We start from the raw sequence: 14754 nt of genomic DNA on the forward strand, positions 1-14754 counted from the left end.
TGCCCGCCGTCAGTGAAGACCCGATAGGACCGTTGTCGTGCGGTCTGATGGTGGTGACAACGGAACAGTCCCCACAGGGGGTGTGGAACCTGATGGGGGGCATGTGGGGACAGGAAGTCTTGCAGGAAGCAGTGATGCTTCCGGAAGAATTATCCAGGGGGCAGAGCAAAGCGCTTGCACTCCAGGCCGAGAAAACAGTCGGCAAAGCGGCAGAGCTCCCTAAAGGCAGGGACTATGCCAATATTGTTCACCACTGTACCCCAGAGTCTAGGACAGAGCCTGGCATGTAGTAAATTGCTCGTAAGTGTCTATGGGAAAGAGGGAAGGAGAGAAGAGGGCCCTGGGGTCTCAGACCTAGATCCCCAGGGACATAGAAGCAGCTCTGAAGTACTAGTCTAGGGGGGCTTCAAGGCAGAGGGTGGACCAGGTGGGCCTGGGGCCCTCCCAGCAGTGCCCTAAAGGTCTATTCTATTTACACTCAGAAGTTCCCCATCCCCATCCAGACCTGCCATCTTGGGGAGCCCTGTACTGCCATGTGGGGGGGTGTGCCCTGGTGTGGGCCATGTGAGCCCAGAGAAGGTGTCTCCCTATCTTCTGGGACAAGCTGCTTTGTCTTCATGAAGTCTGACAACAGCGGCCACCGCTCCTGTCACCGAGCTTAAGTGCCAACATTTGGTTTCATGCCTGGGAGCAGAAAAGAAAGGGCAGCGTGGAGAATGAGCGCGTCGTCATCAGCCCTGCGGCCGAGCTGTGCGGGCAAAGTGGGTACTGCCCTGCCCCAGGCCCCGGGGGTGGCTTTCCAGCTCCTTTTTCTCCTGTTGGTAGAGGCCCAGGATGAATCTCCATGACCTGATTCTGCTCAGGGCCAGAGTGCTCCAAACTTCCAAAGTTGCCCGGGCCAGCCTGCTGTGTGAGTGTGAGTGCCTGTGTGTGTAAACAGGAGGTATGGGAGTGTGTGTGTGTGTGTGTGTAAGGGGGTACGAGTGTGTGTGAGGGGGAGAGGGATGCGGGATGCTCTTGCCAGGAGTGGGCCTCCTCATTCCCATCATACAAGGATATGTGGGTATAGCGCCCCTCCTTGCCCCCGCCTGGCGTTCCCACAGCTCGAGCCCTGGTTTTCCATTCTTCATTCTCCAGGTCTGACAAAGAGCAGCACCGTTCTCTCTCTCCCGAAGCCATCATCCTCACCGGCCTTGGGCAAGTCACTGCCCATTTCTGAGGTTCAGTGTCCCCATTGGTGGAATGGGATTGCAAGCTGATCGCAGATCATCTGTTTTACAGATGAAGGCTCAAAGTTGAGGCACTCGGTAGAAAGTTGCTCATCTTTCGTCTAGCCCCGTTCTTGGCTCAAAGGGGCCTTATGTGTCTAGGAGGAGAGGGGACCAAGGGCAAGGGCCTCAGATTCCCCCTTGCTGCCCCGCTTCTCCCCCCAGACCCCAGCCGGAGACTCACAAGACCCCCGCAGCTGCCCTCTGAGCCTGCGGCCCAGTCTGTCCCAGGAGAGCCAAGCTCTGGGGCCTAAGCTCATCTCCCCCTCTGCTGCCCACCCGTTCTGTGCTTTGTCCCCAGGTGGTGGGCGAGTGGAAATTCAGCAGGATTCACTGTGACATCTTTGTCACTCTGGACGTCATGATGTGCACGGCAAGCATCCTGAACCTGTGTGCCATCAGCATCGACAGGTGAGCCCAGCCAGGGCGGGAGAGGGGACCCAGGCCGGTCACATGTCGGGCTTCCCCAGCTCTCCCGCAGGGGCAGGCTCTGTCTATGAAGCTGTACGGCTGGCCGTGTGCCTGCGGGTCCATGTGTTTGTGCATGCATGCCCGCGTGTGAGTGTGCACATCCGTATGCAGATGTGCACACATGTGCAGGTGCACGTGTGTCTGGCTGGGGGATACAGGCCGCCATCCTACAGATGGCGATGCTCCCAGGATACCCAGACAGCGACTGGTAAAGAGGAGAAGGCTCTCAGTTCTTTTTTGTTTGTTTGTTTTTAAGATTTTATTTATTTATTTGAGAGAGAGAGAGCATGAGGGGGGAGGGTCAGAGGGAGAAGCAGACTTTCCGCCGAGCAGGGAGCCTGATGTGGGACTCGATCCCGGGACTCCAGGATCATGACCTGAGCTGAAGGCAGTCGCTTAACCAACTGAGCCACCCAGGCGCCCAAGGCTCTCAGTTCTGACTGCAGCCCTAGGTCTATCATTTCCCACGTACGTGACCTTGGGCAGAGTGTGCAAGTCCTCACAACCCTGCTTTGTCCAGAAATCAAGGATGATGACACCCGTCCAGGCGGGGCTGCGGCGTCTGGCTGTGCATTTCATGTCCGGCACAGGCACGCGGCCGAGGGGGCCCAGGCTGTGCTCACCTTGCCAAGCTATACCCTTGGAGCCTTTCACTGATTTGCACATGCAGGCCACTGGGCTCCCAGAGGCCCTGTCCCTGCTCCCCTCAAGGGGTTCTCCAAGATGAGATGAGCTGCTCTGTGAGAAGCGCTGGGTAGAGGAGTACGAGTGATTGTAAACGATTACTACTGTGCTTCTTTTCTGACAAGTGGGGCTTCACTCTTGCTCTGAGGGGCCTGGCTCCCAGTCCATCAGCAGACACTTCCACCTTCTGAGAGCCCAGCACAGGTGCAGTTTCAAAGGTACAAAGACCCAGACCCTGGCCCCTCAAACACCCAAAATCCAAGCAGGGAGACTGGAGTAATAGATAATAAGGCCCAGGAGAAAATGGTAGCCAGTCAGCCCCGAAGCTCTTGATTGGGCCTCACCAACGCTGGAGGAGTGACTTAAAGTAGACAGGCAGGCTTCGTGGAGGTGACAACCATCATTCCCCAGGGCTCAGGGTGTCTCTGGTGTGTACCTGCTGTGGAATGAGGGGTCCCTGGGCCTGCACCCCAGACTCAGGGACCCCGCCCCACGGCCTCGCAGGTACACAGCCGTGGCCATGCCCATGCTCTACAACACCCGCTACAGCTCCAAGCGCCGCGTCACCGTCATGATCGCCGTCGTCTGGGTCCTGTCCTTCACCATCTCTTGCCCGCTGCTCTTCGGACTCAACAACACAGGTGAGGCCTGCCTCGGTCTGCCTGGGGCCCCAGTGGCCCCCGGCGCAGGACCCTGAGGGAGCTGAGCCCCTGGCGCAGACCCAGGGACTGAGGCCAGGCTGGGTCTCTGAATTGTACGTGGATGGGCCAGAGAGGAATGATAGCTCGGGGCACGATGTGGTTGGGGGAGGAGTGGGGGTAGTGAGTCAAGAGGATGTCTGGCCATTTTCAACTTTGTTTATTAAATTGAAGCAAGCCAGACAGCCGCACAAACCGCATGTGTATGCGTGTATGTGTGTGTGTGCACACGTCAGGGGTGATTACTGGGCCCCTTCCCCCGCCCCCTCCCCCGAGATGTTATCTGTGTAAGGAGGCTGCAGCCCAAGGGCTGGCCAAGCCCAGCACCGACCTGAGTCACCTGGAGCAGGGAAGGTAGGAACGAGGAGGAGCTAGGGCAGCGTGCCTGAGCCATGCATCTGAGGTAGACGAAGTGTTGGGCCTGCCGGCGTGGGCCTAGCACTTTCTCTCGCTGGGGAGGCCCAGGGATGCAGGTGTACTTCTGCAGACCGTTACGGGGCAGGACACAGTGAAGCCTGGCAATCTAACTCTTGTGAGAATTCCAAGAAGCGGGAATAGGGCTTGATAGGCTCAGCCCTTCTGGAAAGGCCCTGAGATAGAGGACAGACATCGGCTAGACCAGGAAGGGAACTTGGAAGCACATTGGAGCCCAGGTGAGTTCAGCAAACAGGACCAAGTTACCCTGTTCCTAAAACTGAAAGGTGGCCGACTTCCCCCAAGTAGACAGGAAGGGCTAAAAGAAGGGTTTACTCTTTTAAAAGAATTCCCTTCTGTTTTTTTTTTCCAAACACTCGGGCTCCCCTTGGGTATTCATGGATGGCAAAACTAATAAAGAAATGAGGAGGGAATATTAATGGAAAAGCTTGGAAGCAGCTTAGCGTTTTGCTCGAGGTTGTGTTTTCCAATCTCTGGTCTACACCGCATGTTGGTGTCCGTCTAGCATTTCCAGGCGACCTCAGACACCCAGGCATACTCCCTGTCCCATTGCTGCGCTCAGTCCCGCGGGGAGAGAAAGGCCCCTGGGCCGCTGACGCGGGTCCTCCGGCTCTCCTTCCCCCAGACCAGAACGAGTGCATAATCGCCAACCCTGCCTTCGTGGTGTACTCCTCCATCGTCTCCTTCTACGTGCCCTTCATCGTCACCCTGCTGGTCTACATCAAGATCTACATCGTCCTCCGCAGGCGCCGCAAGCGGGTCAACACGAAGCGGAGCAGCCGGGCTTTCAGGGCCAACCTGAAGGCCCCGCTCAAGGTCCCCAGATCCCCCCTCCCCTCCAGTGCCCCCCCCACCGTTTCCTAGGGGGCTGGCCCGTGCTCAGCTGGAGGCGGGGGACGCGGAGTTGGAGGGGCTCCCAGCACCTGGGCAGGGCCGAGTCTGAAGGCTGGGACCTCAGTGGAGCGATGGGGTTTCCAGGAGCCGGAGGCCGGGCAGAGCCGCCTGGGAGGAGAAGTCTTTGCTTGGAGATCTCTGTCTGAATGCACCTTCTTCCTCGGCTCCTCTCCTTCTTTTCCCATCACTTGTCCTTTCCTCGCTGTGGCCCCTCCCTCCCTGTCATTGCTCTGTGCTTCCCTCCCTCTCCTGTACCTTCCACGCTCCCTCTCCTCCCCTCCGTGCACACCTCCTCCCTCCCTGGCTCTTTCCTTCATTCCACCTCCTCCCCTCCACCTTTCTTTCATTCCCTCCCCACTCCTTATGTCTTGTGAATTCCCCCCTCTGCTCAGCCCTCCCTGAGGAAGACAGTGTGGGAGCACGGAAGGAGCCAGAGTTTGAGGGTTAGACATATCAGGTTCAAGGCCTGGCATGCCCTCCTTTTTGCTGAATGACCTTGGGCAAGTTGCTTAACTTCTCTGAGCCTCAGTTTTCTCATCTGTTAAATGGGTATCCTAATGCCAACCTCTCAGCGTGGTCTTAAGGATTCAGTGTGAGAGAGATACGAGTTAAGCCTAGCATGTGCCCATAAAATCGGGGCCTGTTTGTCCCTCGTCCTGCCCGCCATTTCTCCTTGCAGTACCATCCTTCACTCTTGCCTTCTCAGGCCCTCCTACTCTGCCCTTCTGGGAGCCCCTGTGCCCAGCCTGACTACCCCACACTGGGTGTCTGTTCGCAGCCCCTGCCCATCATGACCAGTGTACTGGCTCCCTCCACAGGGCAACTGCACTCACCCCGAGGACATGAAACTCTGCACCGTTATCATGAAGTCCAATGGGAGTTTCCCAGTGAACAGGCGGAGAGCGGTAAGTGCTCAGGTCAGGGACCCAGAGCCAGGTCTTTCCGCCCCGAGGGAAACCCACCTGCCATGATTCTCAGAGACCTCAGCAGCCGGTCAGAGGGAGGAGCACCTCCCAGGCTCCCCCACGTTGCTTCCGCGGAGGCCAGACTCACCACGCTCACCTCGCGGGCAGGCGTGCGGCGAGACGGCTCGGCTCTTGCAGGCACAGATAGGCGCCCTCAGCACAAGCAGGTGGTTGGGAGAGAGGACTTGGCCATAACGCAGTAAAAATAAGACGCTATTACCATTCACTGAACACCCACCGTCTTCCTAGTATCTCATCAAATCCTCACAGCGACCCTGAGAGGTAGGTCTTATTAGGCTTATTGATTTTAATTTGACAGAGGAGGAACCAGAGGCTCACAGAGGGGAGGTAACTCACCCAAGGCCAAGCATTTAGTTAGTGAGAGAGCGCATGTCTGAGCCCAAGCCTGTGTGACTCCGACATGCCCACACGCCTCTGCTGTTCTTCCCACTTGCTTGTGCGGCCTTCCTGCGGGCAGGTTCTGGGGCTGGAGGTGGGCCTGGGGGGCGGGTGGTGGAGGGGGACGGCGCAGAGCAGCCTCGGGGCTGGTGGAGAAGTGCAGCCTGTACGTGGAGCCCAGAGATGCAGAAGCAGAGCAGACCCCAGGCTCTGCCCAGTGACCATGGTGGCACCAGGGTCCAAGCAGCAGGTGTCCCATCCCCAGCGGGGCCAGGGAGCCCACACAGGGCCACACACGAAGTCCAGGTCAGGTGTCCTCCGGAAGCAGGGCCCCCCACCGTTCACCTGCAGGGCAAGGGCAGGACGCCAGGAAGTCATTTTATGAGGTGGGTGCCCAACAGGGACTCAGGACTGGGGCTGGGACAGCAGCACTGATAAACCACCCAGGTGCAGGGCGAGGCGACACTTCAGAAGTTCAGACTGAGGCCCCAAGGCAGGGAAGAAGCTGGAAGATGAGTGGACCCCCAGCAGGGCCTCCAGGTCAGCCCAGCAGGAAAGATGGGGGGCCCAGAGGTTAGCCCTTTGGCCCCCGCATCCATCTACGCGGAACACGTGGGGCCCCCGTGTGAGTGCTGCTGCAGGTGCCTTGGGCCAGCCTGGCAGGAGGAACAGGGCTGCCCTCTGTGCACTTAGAACATGAGCTCCCGGAGGCAGGCACTGAGCATCAACCAGGACCCTATTCCCTGCAGCCAGCTAGGGCACCTGGCACTTGGCTGGTACTCAGTGCGTGCTGCTCAGTCAATAAGAGAGAAGTGTTGGGGCAGTAAGCTCCCACAAATGGTTGTGGGGTTATTGAGGCTCCACAAGGATTGCTCTGGGACAGGGGCTGGGGAGGACTCTGCAGGCAGGGACTGCTCTGGGTCCTGGGTCCTATACGCCAACCCTTCCTGCCTCCCAGTGATTATCCTCATTGCCTCTCTGATGACCCTGGGGTGTTTGTAGAAGGATAGGAGGATAGGGAAGGGTCAGGGGGGACCAGGTGAGGCTGGGTGGCAAATGCCTGAGAACTTGCCTGGCTTTACCTGGAGTTCTCTGCCTCTGTGCAGGACGCTGCCCGCCGAGCCCAGGAACTGGAGATGGAGATGCTGTCCAGCACCAGCCCCCCCGAGAGGACCCGGTACAGTCCCATACCACCCAGCCACCACCAGATGACCCTCCCCGACCCGTCCCACCATGGCCTCCACAGCACTGCCGACAGCCCCGCCAAACCAGAGAAGAATGGGCATGCCAAAGACCACCCCAAGATTGCCAAGATCTTTGAGATCCAGTCCATGCCCAACGGCAAAACCCGGACCTCTCTCAAGACCATGAGCCGCAGGAAGCTCTCCCAGCAGAAGGAGAAGAAAGCCACCCAGATGCTCGCCATTGTTCTCGGTGAGTCAGGCCAGCCCAGCTCTGTCCAGCCATTACTGAGGAAAGGACCCATCATTGTGGGTCCCATTACCTGCCATCCCCTTCCTAACCATGGCTGGCAGGCCATGGGACCAGCCCTTGCTCAGATGCAGGCCACACCCAATGGCGTACCCCATTAAGTAGATTCTATAATTATGCTCATTTTACAGATGGGAAAACTGAGGTTTGGAGTGGGTATATGACGTGACCAAGGAAGACCTATGATTTAAACTCAGGGAGTCTGACTTCAGAGACTGTGAGCTTGACCAGTCTACCGTAGTGACCCCCAGAACCTCAAGATCCTAGGCAAGTCACTTTCTCTCTCTGGAGTCCCCTCAGCAAGAGATTACCTCTCAGGGTCGTGGTGGTGGCCTGACGATCTGACCCAGACTGTCAGCCAGGCAAGGCTCTCGAATAAAAGTCTCCTAGAAAACCAGATGATGAGTCAAAACACAAGGCTAGACTGATGTGGGTGGTGGGGAGCAGGAGGGGCTGGTGTACTCGGCTGTCCCCATCGCACCCAGGGTAGCACAGGACACCCTTCCACACTCACCTTCCCCTTGGACCTCCAGACAATCCTGTGACACGAGGGGTACGGGTGTTATGACCCTGCTTTTGTGAACGCGTGCACAGGGTCCCAGCAGGTTAAGGGACCGACCCTTGATCGTGTGGCTGGGGGTGACAGAGGATGGTTGGAGTCCGTGGGCTCTCGCTGCAGCGCTGGGGACTCTCAGGGAGCCTGCGGGGCACGGTGTGCTCACGATGCCTCCAGCCGAGGCTCCCACCGGAGCAGCAGGTCCTGGGTCAGTCAAAGCCGCTGTGCAGGACGTCAGTCTGGGTCAGAGCGTCCCAAAGCAGGAATTAGCAAGAGGTGTCCCCAGGGGCTGGGGGAAGGCATAGCAAGAGCCGAGCCATTGGGGGACCTCGCTAGACTGGAGTTCAGGTCTCGGCTTCGTCACTCATGAGCAGGGTGGCCTTGTGTACATCACAGAGCCTCTGGGACCCTCAGTGCCCTGTCTACCCCACAGGGATGCTGGAGCCTAAGCGAGAGGGTATCTAACTCTCCCTTTTATCCCTCGGGCTCAAACTGGGCGTTTCCCACTGCAATGACCAAATGCTCCACTTCCAGCTGCTGAGGAAGACTTGTTCTCGAAAATGGCCAGAAAGTAGAGTAAATATTTCCATTTCTACTGACTTGCGTCCGAATGTTAACCTCATGGTCTGTTTTCAAGCCCATTATCCTTCCCTGTGGGCTAGCTGTTATTATACCCATTTGACAGATGAGGAAGGTAAGGCCGAGGGAAGTAAAGTGACCTTCACTGCAAACGGTGTCAGTGACAGCTCTAGAATCTGAGACCGGGACTCCTCCTGCAGTGCTCCTGGGCCAGGGCCTGCGGCACCCAATCCAGGCACCCACTGAGTGGGGGCCTTCCCCGCCCAGCCTCCCCCGGGCCCCAGGGGCCAGCCTGACCGCTGCCCTCTCCCCCAGGCGTGTTCATCATCTGCTGGCTGCCCTTCTTCATCACCCACATCCTGAACATACACTGTGACTGCAACATCCCGCCCGTCTTGTACAGCGCCTTCACGTGGCTGGGCTATGTCAACAGCGCCGTGAACCCCATCATCTACACCACCTTCAACATTGAGTTCCGCAAGGCCTTCATGAAGATCCTGCACTGCTGACCTGTGGCCCACCTGCACGGCAGCCCGCTTCCCACCTCCCTGCCCGGGGAGCCGTGGACAGGGGGCGGCCGGGCGGTCTAGGCCTTCTCTCTGCCCCGGCAGGCCCTGCAGTGTTAGCTTGGCTCCATGCCCCTCGTGCTCGCACACCCTCACTCTGCCAGGGTAGTGCTCGGGAGCCAGGCACCGTGCCAGCCCTCAGGCTGGACCCCTGGCTCAGGGGCAGCTCAGAGAGCCCCCCCCCACCTCGAGGCCCTTTCTCCTTGGCACCAAAGACGCAGCCGCCTTCTCTGACCTTTCTCTGGGGTCCTGGGGTCGCCAGGGCCGGAGGCAGGGCTCAGAGACCGTGCTTTCTGTTGGGTTCGGCTTGGTCCTCACAGGCTGATGCCGGGGCGGGCAGTGGGGAGGGATGGACAGGTCACACCCCATAAGGCCATGCCCGGGAAGCCAGAGCTCCTGCCAAGGCCCCAGGCAACTGCAGTTCTGGGAGACCCATGTAAATACCAGACCACAGGGTGAACCCCAGAGGAGTCCAAGCCAAAAATCTTCACTCGCTCCCTGTCCTGCCCGACAGGAGCCTCCATTTCCACAGGAGTGGGTCCTGCCCAGCCCCGCTCCAGCACCCACATGGTTTCCGTACCTGCTGAGGGCAGGAACCCAGGTCTTGAAGGGCCCCAGGAACGTCTGTGGGGAGAGGAACCTCCCCCAAGCCCACTCTGCTGCCTCCTGACAGACTCGGCGCATCCTTTCTCGTAGCAACTGTTGGGCCAGGCTGGGAGCAGGCAGGGAAGGCGGGCTTGTGACCACATCTGGGGCCTGGGTTGGGGTGCTGGAGGTTCTTTGGGGGGCTGCCTCCTGCCACACTCTGCCACAACCCCCCTCTTCTTTCCCTTTTGCCTCTTCTCTCTCCCTTTCCCTTTCCCTTCCACTGTCTCCGCCTTAGAGGAACCTGTGGCGAGGGGGCTGCCGAATACCCCTTGGCCTGGGCTGGCCCTGCCCTGAGGGAGGAGGGGAAGCTGCAGCTTGGGGGAGCCCCTGGGCCCCAGACTCTGTAACATCACTACACATGCTCCAAACTAATAAAACTCTGATAAGAGTCACATGCGAGGCCCCTTGCCCGCCTTCGTCCTCCGTGGCAGGTGTAGCCGAAGCCCCCGTGTGTGTGCCGGGATCAGAGTCAGGGAGGCCTTCTGCAGCCCCCTCCAGAAAAGGGTGACGCTGACCACAGCCACTAGGCTGGACACTGGCGGGAAGGAGGAAAGGAGCTGCTCCAAGGAGGACCAAGGAGAAGTTGTGTGTGCCGGTGTTTCCCCCTCGTCCCGGTCCTCGCCTCCTGAGTAGACAAGAATGCTCTCAGCCCTGCTCCCGGGTGGTCCTGAGCCTCAACTGCCAACCAAGAAGGAAGACGAGAAAGTTCCCAGTGGGAATCCCTCAGCACACCCGGGGCTCCCCTGATCCCTCTGTTGGGAAAACAGGTGGTCCCCACTTCCCACCTCCTCCTCTCCTCTGAGGATCCTGAGCCCGAGTGGCCCACCAGGGCAGAGAAGGCTCAGCAGAAAAGGTGGCCTTCCAGGTGCCGCTGTGTCTGGGTCTGCCCCTTGCCCTGACTTCTGTCTCACAGCAGGACCCCCTTCCTCTGGAGCAGGCTGGGGAGGCACGGAGGCCCTGAGCGACATGGCCCAGGGGGTCCTCCCTTCTCTCTCGGCCTCCAACACCGTCATAGCTCCAAGCTTTCTGGGGCCACAAATTGGCACTGCCCTGAAAACAGAAATTTGGCTTTAAAAAAATGAAATATAAATCAAGCCGGTGAAGGAGGAATATTCTTACTACCTTGAGAATAACAGCGATGATGACAAACAAGGTGCTCGCACCCACGGGCTCAGGCTCTGGGGAGCTGTCAGGGCGTAATTTGCATGCTAAATACAATATTTTTAGCACCAAAGTTTGGAGCACTTAACTTGCCCTGAACACTTAATTATGGACTTTGATCTTCTCCCTGAACCTGCACGTAGTGCTGAGCCCTGGGAGAGGCTCCTGTCCCCAGGAGCACCCAGATCCTGCAGGCTGGGCAAGACAGGCCCCTGGTCCAGCTCAGGAGGCGTCTGTATAAGTCAGTGACCACCACCTGGGGAAGGTGGCAGACCCTCATGGGGAGCGAGAAAACCCCAGGGACTTCTCGGCTGCTGATGCCCACCCCATGGCCAATGCACACACAGGTACGCACACACACACCACACACTCAACCGATGGAAGATCTTGCCTCCGACGGAAGCTTAAAAGCTCATCTCATTGTTAGAAATCTTATGAGGTCACACAGGTTTCTCAGCTGTGGGAATTGGAAGAGATGACAAAGAGGAGAGAGAGAGAGGATGGAAGGAGGGAGGAAAGAAGGAAGGAAGGAAGAAAGGAAGGAAGAAAGGAAGGAGGGAGGGAGGGAAGGAAGGAAGGAGGGAAGAAGGAAGGAGGGAGGGAGGGAAGGGAGAGAAGAAAGAAAGGAAGGAAGGAAGGAAGGAGGGAGGGAGGGAAGAAAGGAAGGAAGGAAGGAAGGAAGGAAGGAAAGAAGGAAGGAAGGAAGGAAGGAAGGAAGGAAGGGACGGCAGGCAGGCAGAGGGAGGGGAGGCAGGCCCGGCGCAGCTGGCAAAGGGCGCTGCCTTGGGAAGGGCGCTGAGGGCAGGGGAGAGGAAGAGGGCAGGCAGGGGCGGGAGGCGGGGCAGGGGAAAGTTGCCCACAGCTGTCATGAAGCTTCAAGGCTTTCTGCCAGACAGCAGAGTGACAGCTAGAGTGGGCAGGGGGAGGGCCGGCTCCACCCCCTCCCCCCCAGCTCTTCAGGGGCCCCGGGAACTCTGCGGTGGGAGGCGGCGGCCCAGGCTCTGCTCTCTCCCACGAGGCCCTGATGGTGGCTACCGTGCTCTGGTTTCGCTCCCCTGCCTTCCCGTGCGTTCTGCCTCGTGCCCGTCCTTCCAAGAACGACTTTTAATTGACAAATGATCTGCCTTTACAGCAGGTGGGTCTAACAGCTGTCTCCCCCCACCCCCCCACCCCCCGCCCCCGCCGCCCCGGCCCTTCACCAGCCCCCAGCACCGCGTCAGGCACAGCTGGGCGCTTCGCATATGTCCGCTCAGATGTCCCCCTGGACTGCAAGTCTTCAACCTTCAGGCCCTTACTCGTCCTCTAGTGGCTTCTGGAGGAGTCCCAGCGGGCCACGGCTGGGGACACGTCCTGAGCACACGTCCTGGGCACGGGCAGGCGAGTGGTGCAGGAGACACTGCATTTCCCCCACCCATCCACCCCTGGGGTCCTCAGTGGCTATTTCTTGAGCGACCATTGTGCTCCAGGCCCTGAGCAAAGTGCTAGGAGTGAAACAGGGACAGGGTGGACCTGACCCCTGTACTTGCAGAGTTCCCGGCCCGGTGGGTGACAGGCGTTAATCCAACAATCACGCAGCCGCTGTACGAGCCTCACATTCCCCGCGGCAGAGCCTGGCCGGGTGTGGGGACACCAGCCACGTAGGTGACGACAATGACGTGGCATGCCTTGGCCAGGAACTGGTGAGGGCGGGAAGGCTGATGGCACAGAGGACGGCCTCAGTGGCCAGGCAGGAGGCCCCCGAAGGAAGCGACTGCCTGTCCTACTTCCCCGGGGGTCTCAGAACAGGGGTGGTCAGTCATCTGCAAGCGGGGACACTGAGGACTGGCCTGCCTTGGGGAGGCAGTGTGTCCACCTATCTGGGATCCCTTCCCACGCCATCCCTGTCCCGGGGACTGCATGGCCCAGCCTTGTGTCCCACCGCCTCACTGGCCTCCTGGGCCCCAGGACGTAGGCTGCATCTGTGGTCATTAGCTCCCATCCTATGCCTCACCCCACGTGATCCTGTCCTCCGTGTGACCCCAGCATCCGTCCACAGGGTCCCCTGTTAGAGAGGAAACCTCTCTCACGGGGAGGCCGATTGCCTGGATGGCGGGCGGGCCTCTGAACCCAGGGTTCCAAATCTACATCTTGCATTTTCCACTCTGCCCGTTTCCTGATCAGCCCCGAGCACAGCTGGAGGAGGCTGGTGTGGTGAGAAGATTTTTACCAAGGGGGGGAGAGAGAGAAAGGAAAAGCATTTGGGACCAGTCCTGTGGGTCCCTTGAGTGCCTGTGAATAGCCTGATAGCCGTTTGGGCTGCAAAGCAAATGGGTCGGGAGGGGGATGTGCAGAGAGCGGAGTAGTTTTTAGAGGGACTTTAGTAGCTGCAGATCAGAGTCTGGTCATCCTCCTGCCAGCCAGATGCTCTTGCCTCTGCTTCTGGGGAGTCCGGGGGAGCAGGAAGCTGCCAGAGAGCACAGAGCATCTCCAGGTCCATGCTTGCGGCTTCCTCCCACCTCGGCCCCTGGCTCCTTCCTGAGACCCGGGGATGTGCGAGAGGCCAGAGAGAGGGAGGTAGCCTCCCTGGTGCCTCAGGGGCGTGGGAGCCAGATGCTGCAGCTGAGGTGAAGGATGGGGGTCAGGCCAAGGGAGGGGGCAGTCCCGCTTGGGGCAGGGGAGGGGCAGGGGACTTTGGTGCACAAAGCTATGACAGCACACCTGGATTTTCCTGAGCGGGCCCAACAACACTGTCCTCCCGGCTGTGTGAGAGTAGAGTCTTCCCCCACCAGAGTATCCCTTTTCTCACCCTACACACAGCCGAAGGGTCTTTGGGGTGCACAGCTCATTCTGACTTTATCCCCCCTCTGCTCAGAAAGTGACAGTAGCTCTCCACTGCCCCTTCCATTGAGTCCAAGGTCCAAGCTCCGGAACCAGGATAGGCATCAGGGTCTCCCCACCCCATCTGCTCTTGGGCTGCCTGCACCCCAGCCTGCTTGCTCGTCCACATTCCCCGGCCTCTGGCTCCCTCCACCTAGTCCAGGCACTGCCCCCTCTCTGCTGTGTCCTTGTCCTCCTTCCACACGTGCATCTTCCGGAAAAGCCCTTCCTGATGGACCCACTGCGCCTGGTAACTGACGGGATGAGGGACAGGGCAGGGAGCTCAGAGAGCTTAGAGACTGTGTGGTCTACCAGGTGCATGCGGCTACTTCAGCTAATTGAAGCAAACGTTTGGTCCCTCGGCTGCACTGGCCACACGTCAAGCGCTAACACATGGGGCCAGGGGCATCCTATGGAACAGCTGCAGGTAGAGCGGGTTTCCACCCTCCCAGGACGCCCTGTTGGACAGCACTGGTCTAGAATGACTACCGGGTGAGGAGTTCAAGTGCCTTCAACCAAAATGAGGGAGAGAGGGTGATGAACAGACTCACGGAGCGGGAGGGAATGTTCAGTTTGGGACACTTTGAGTTTCAGGGGGTCTTTAAATAGGACCTCCAAGTAGAGATGCCCAGTAGGAAATTAGGGAGTTCTTATCTTCGACCACTCCAAACTCCCTGAAACAGGGTTTGAAATTCAACTGGTGACCTTCTCCTTGGGAATTTCAAGGGCCTCACTGAAATCCAATTTTGAACATCCCTCAGAAATCTCTAGAAGGCGGCTGTGATGTAATGGGACTCAGGGTAGACGCTGTGTCTGGCTCGGGTCGGCTTGAAAGGGAGAAAAAGGTGCTGGTAGGCAATGCGAGGGCTGTTGGCCAGAGCTGGCCTGAAACCATTACCTCTGTTACCTCTTGGAGGAAGGGGGTAGAGAAAGCAGGGGTCTGGGCATCTCAACCTGGACCCTGGGATCATCAGGTTGGTGAGTTGAAATGATTCCCAGGGACAGCCCTGACCCCATTCCGTGGGATCCTTGCCCTTCACAGGACAACAGGTGCAAAAGCATCATTTATCTTTTCTAGCTCCT

General features: G+C 58.7%; 1 protein-coding gene across 3 annotated transcripts in view; it reads left to right on the top strand.

The window, feature by feature from the left end:
• DRD2 (dopamine receptor D2) overlaps positions 1 to 10048 on the top strand; it is a 59514-nt gene extending 49466 nt beyond the window's left edge. The window contains exons 3-8 of one of the 3 annotated variants that reach the window (XM_036088212.2): positions 1570 to 1679; positions 2973 to 3064; positions 4182 to 4372; positions 5269 to 5355; positions 6921 to 7248; positions 8756 to 10048. In XM_036088212.2, coding sequence (XP_035944105.1) covers positions 1570 to 1679; positions 2973 to 3064; positions 4182 to 4372; positions 5269 to 5355; positions 6921 to 7248; positions 8756 to 8949 — 1002 coding nt within the window. In that variant the 3' untranslated portion in view covers positions 8950 to 10048. Of the gene's footprint in view, positions 1 to 1569; positions 1680 to 2927; positions 3065 to 4181; positions 4373 to 5268; positions 5356 to 6920; positions 7249 to 8755 lie in introns of all 3 variants that reach the window. The other 2 variants (XM_036088211.2, XM_036088213.2) reach the window with 2 other exon arrangements.
• Positions 10049 to 14754: the final 4706 nt, after the last annotated feature.

The sequence above is a fragment of the Halichoerus grypus genome, chromosome 11 (genome assembly GCF_964656455.1).
Source record: "Halichoerus grypus chromosome 11, mHalGry1.hap1.1, whole genome shotgun sequence".
NCBI classification, from domain to species: Eukaryota; Metazoa; Chordata; class Mammalia; order Carnivora; family Phocidae; genus Halichoerus; species Halichoerus grypus.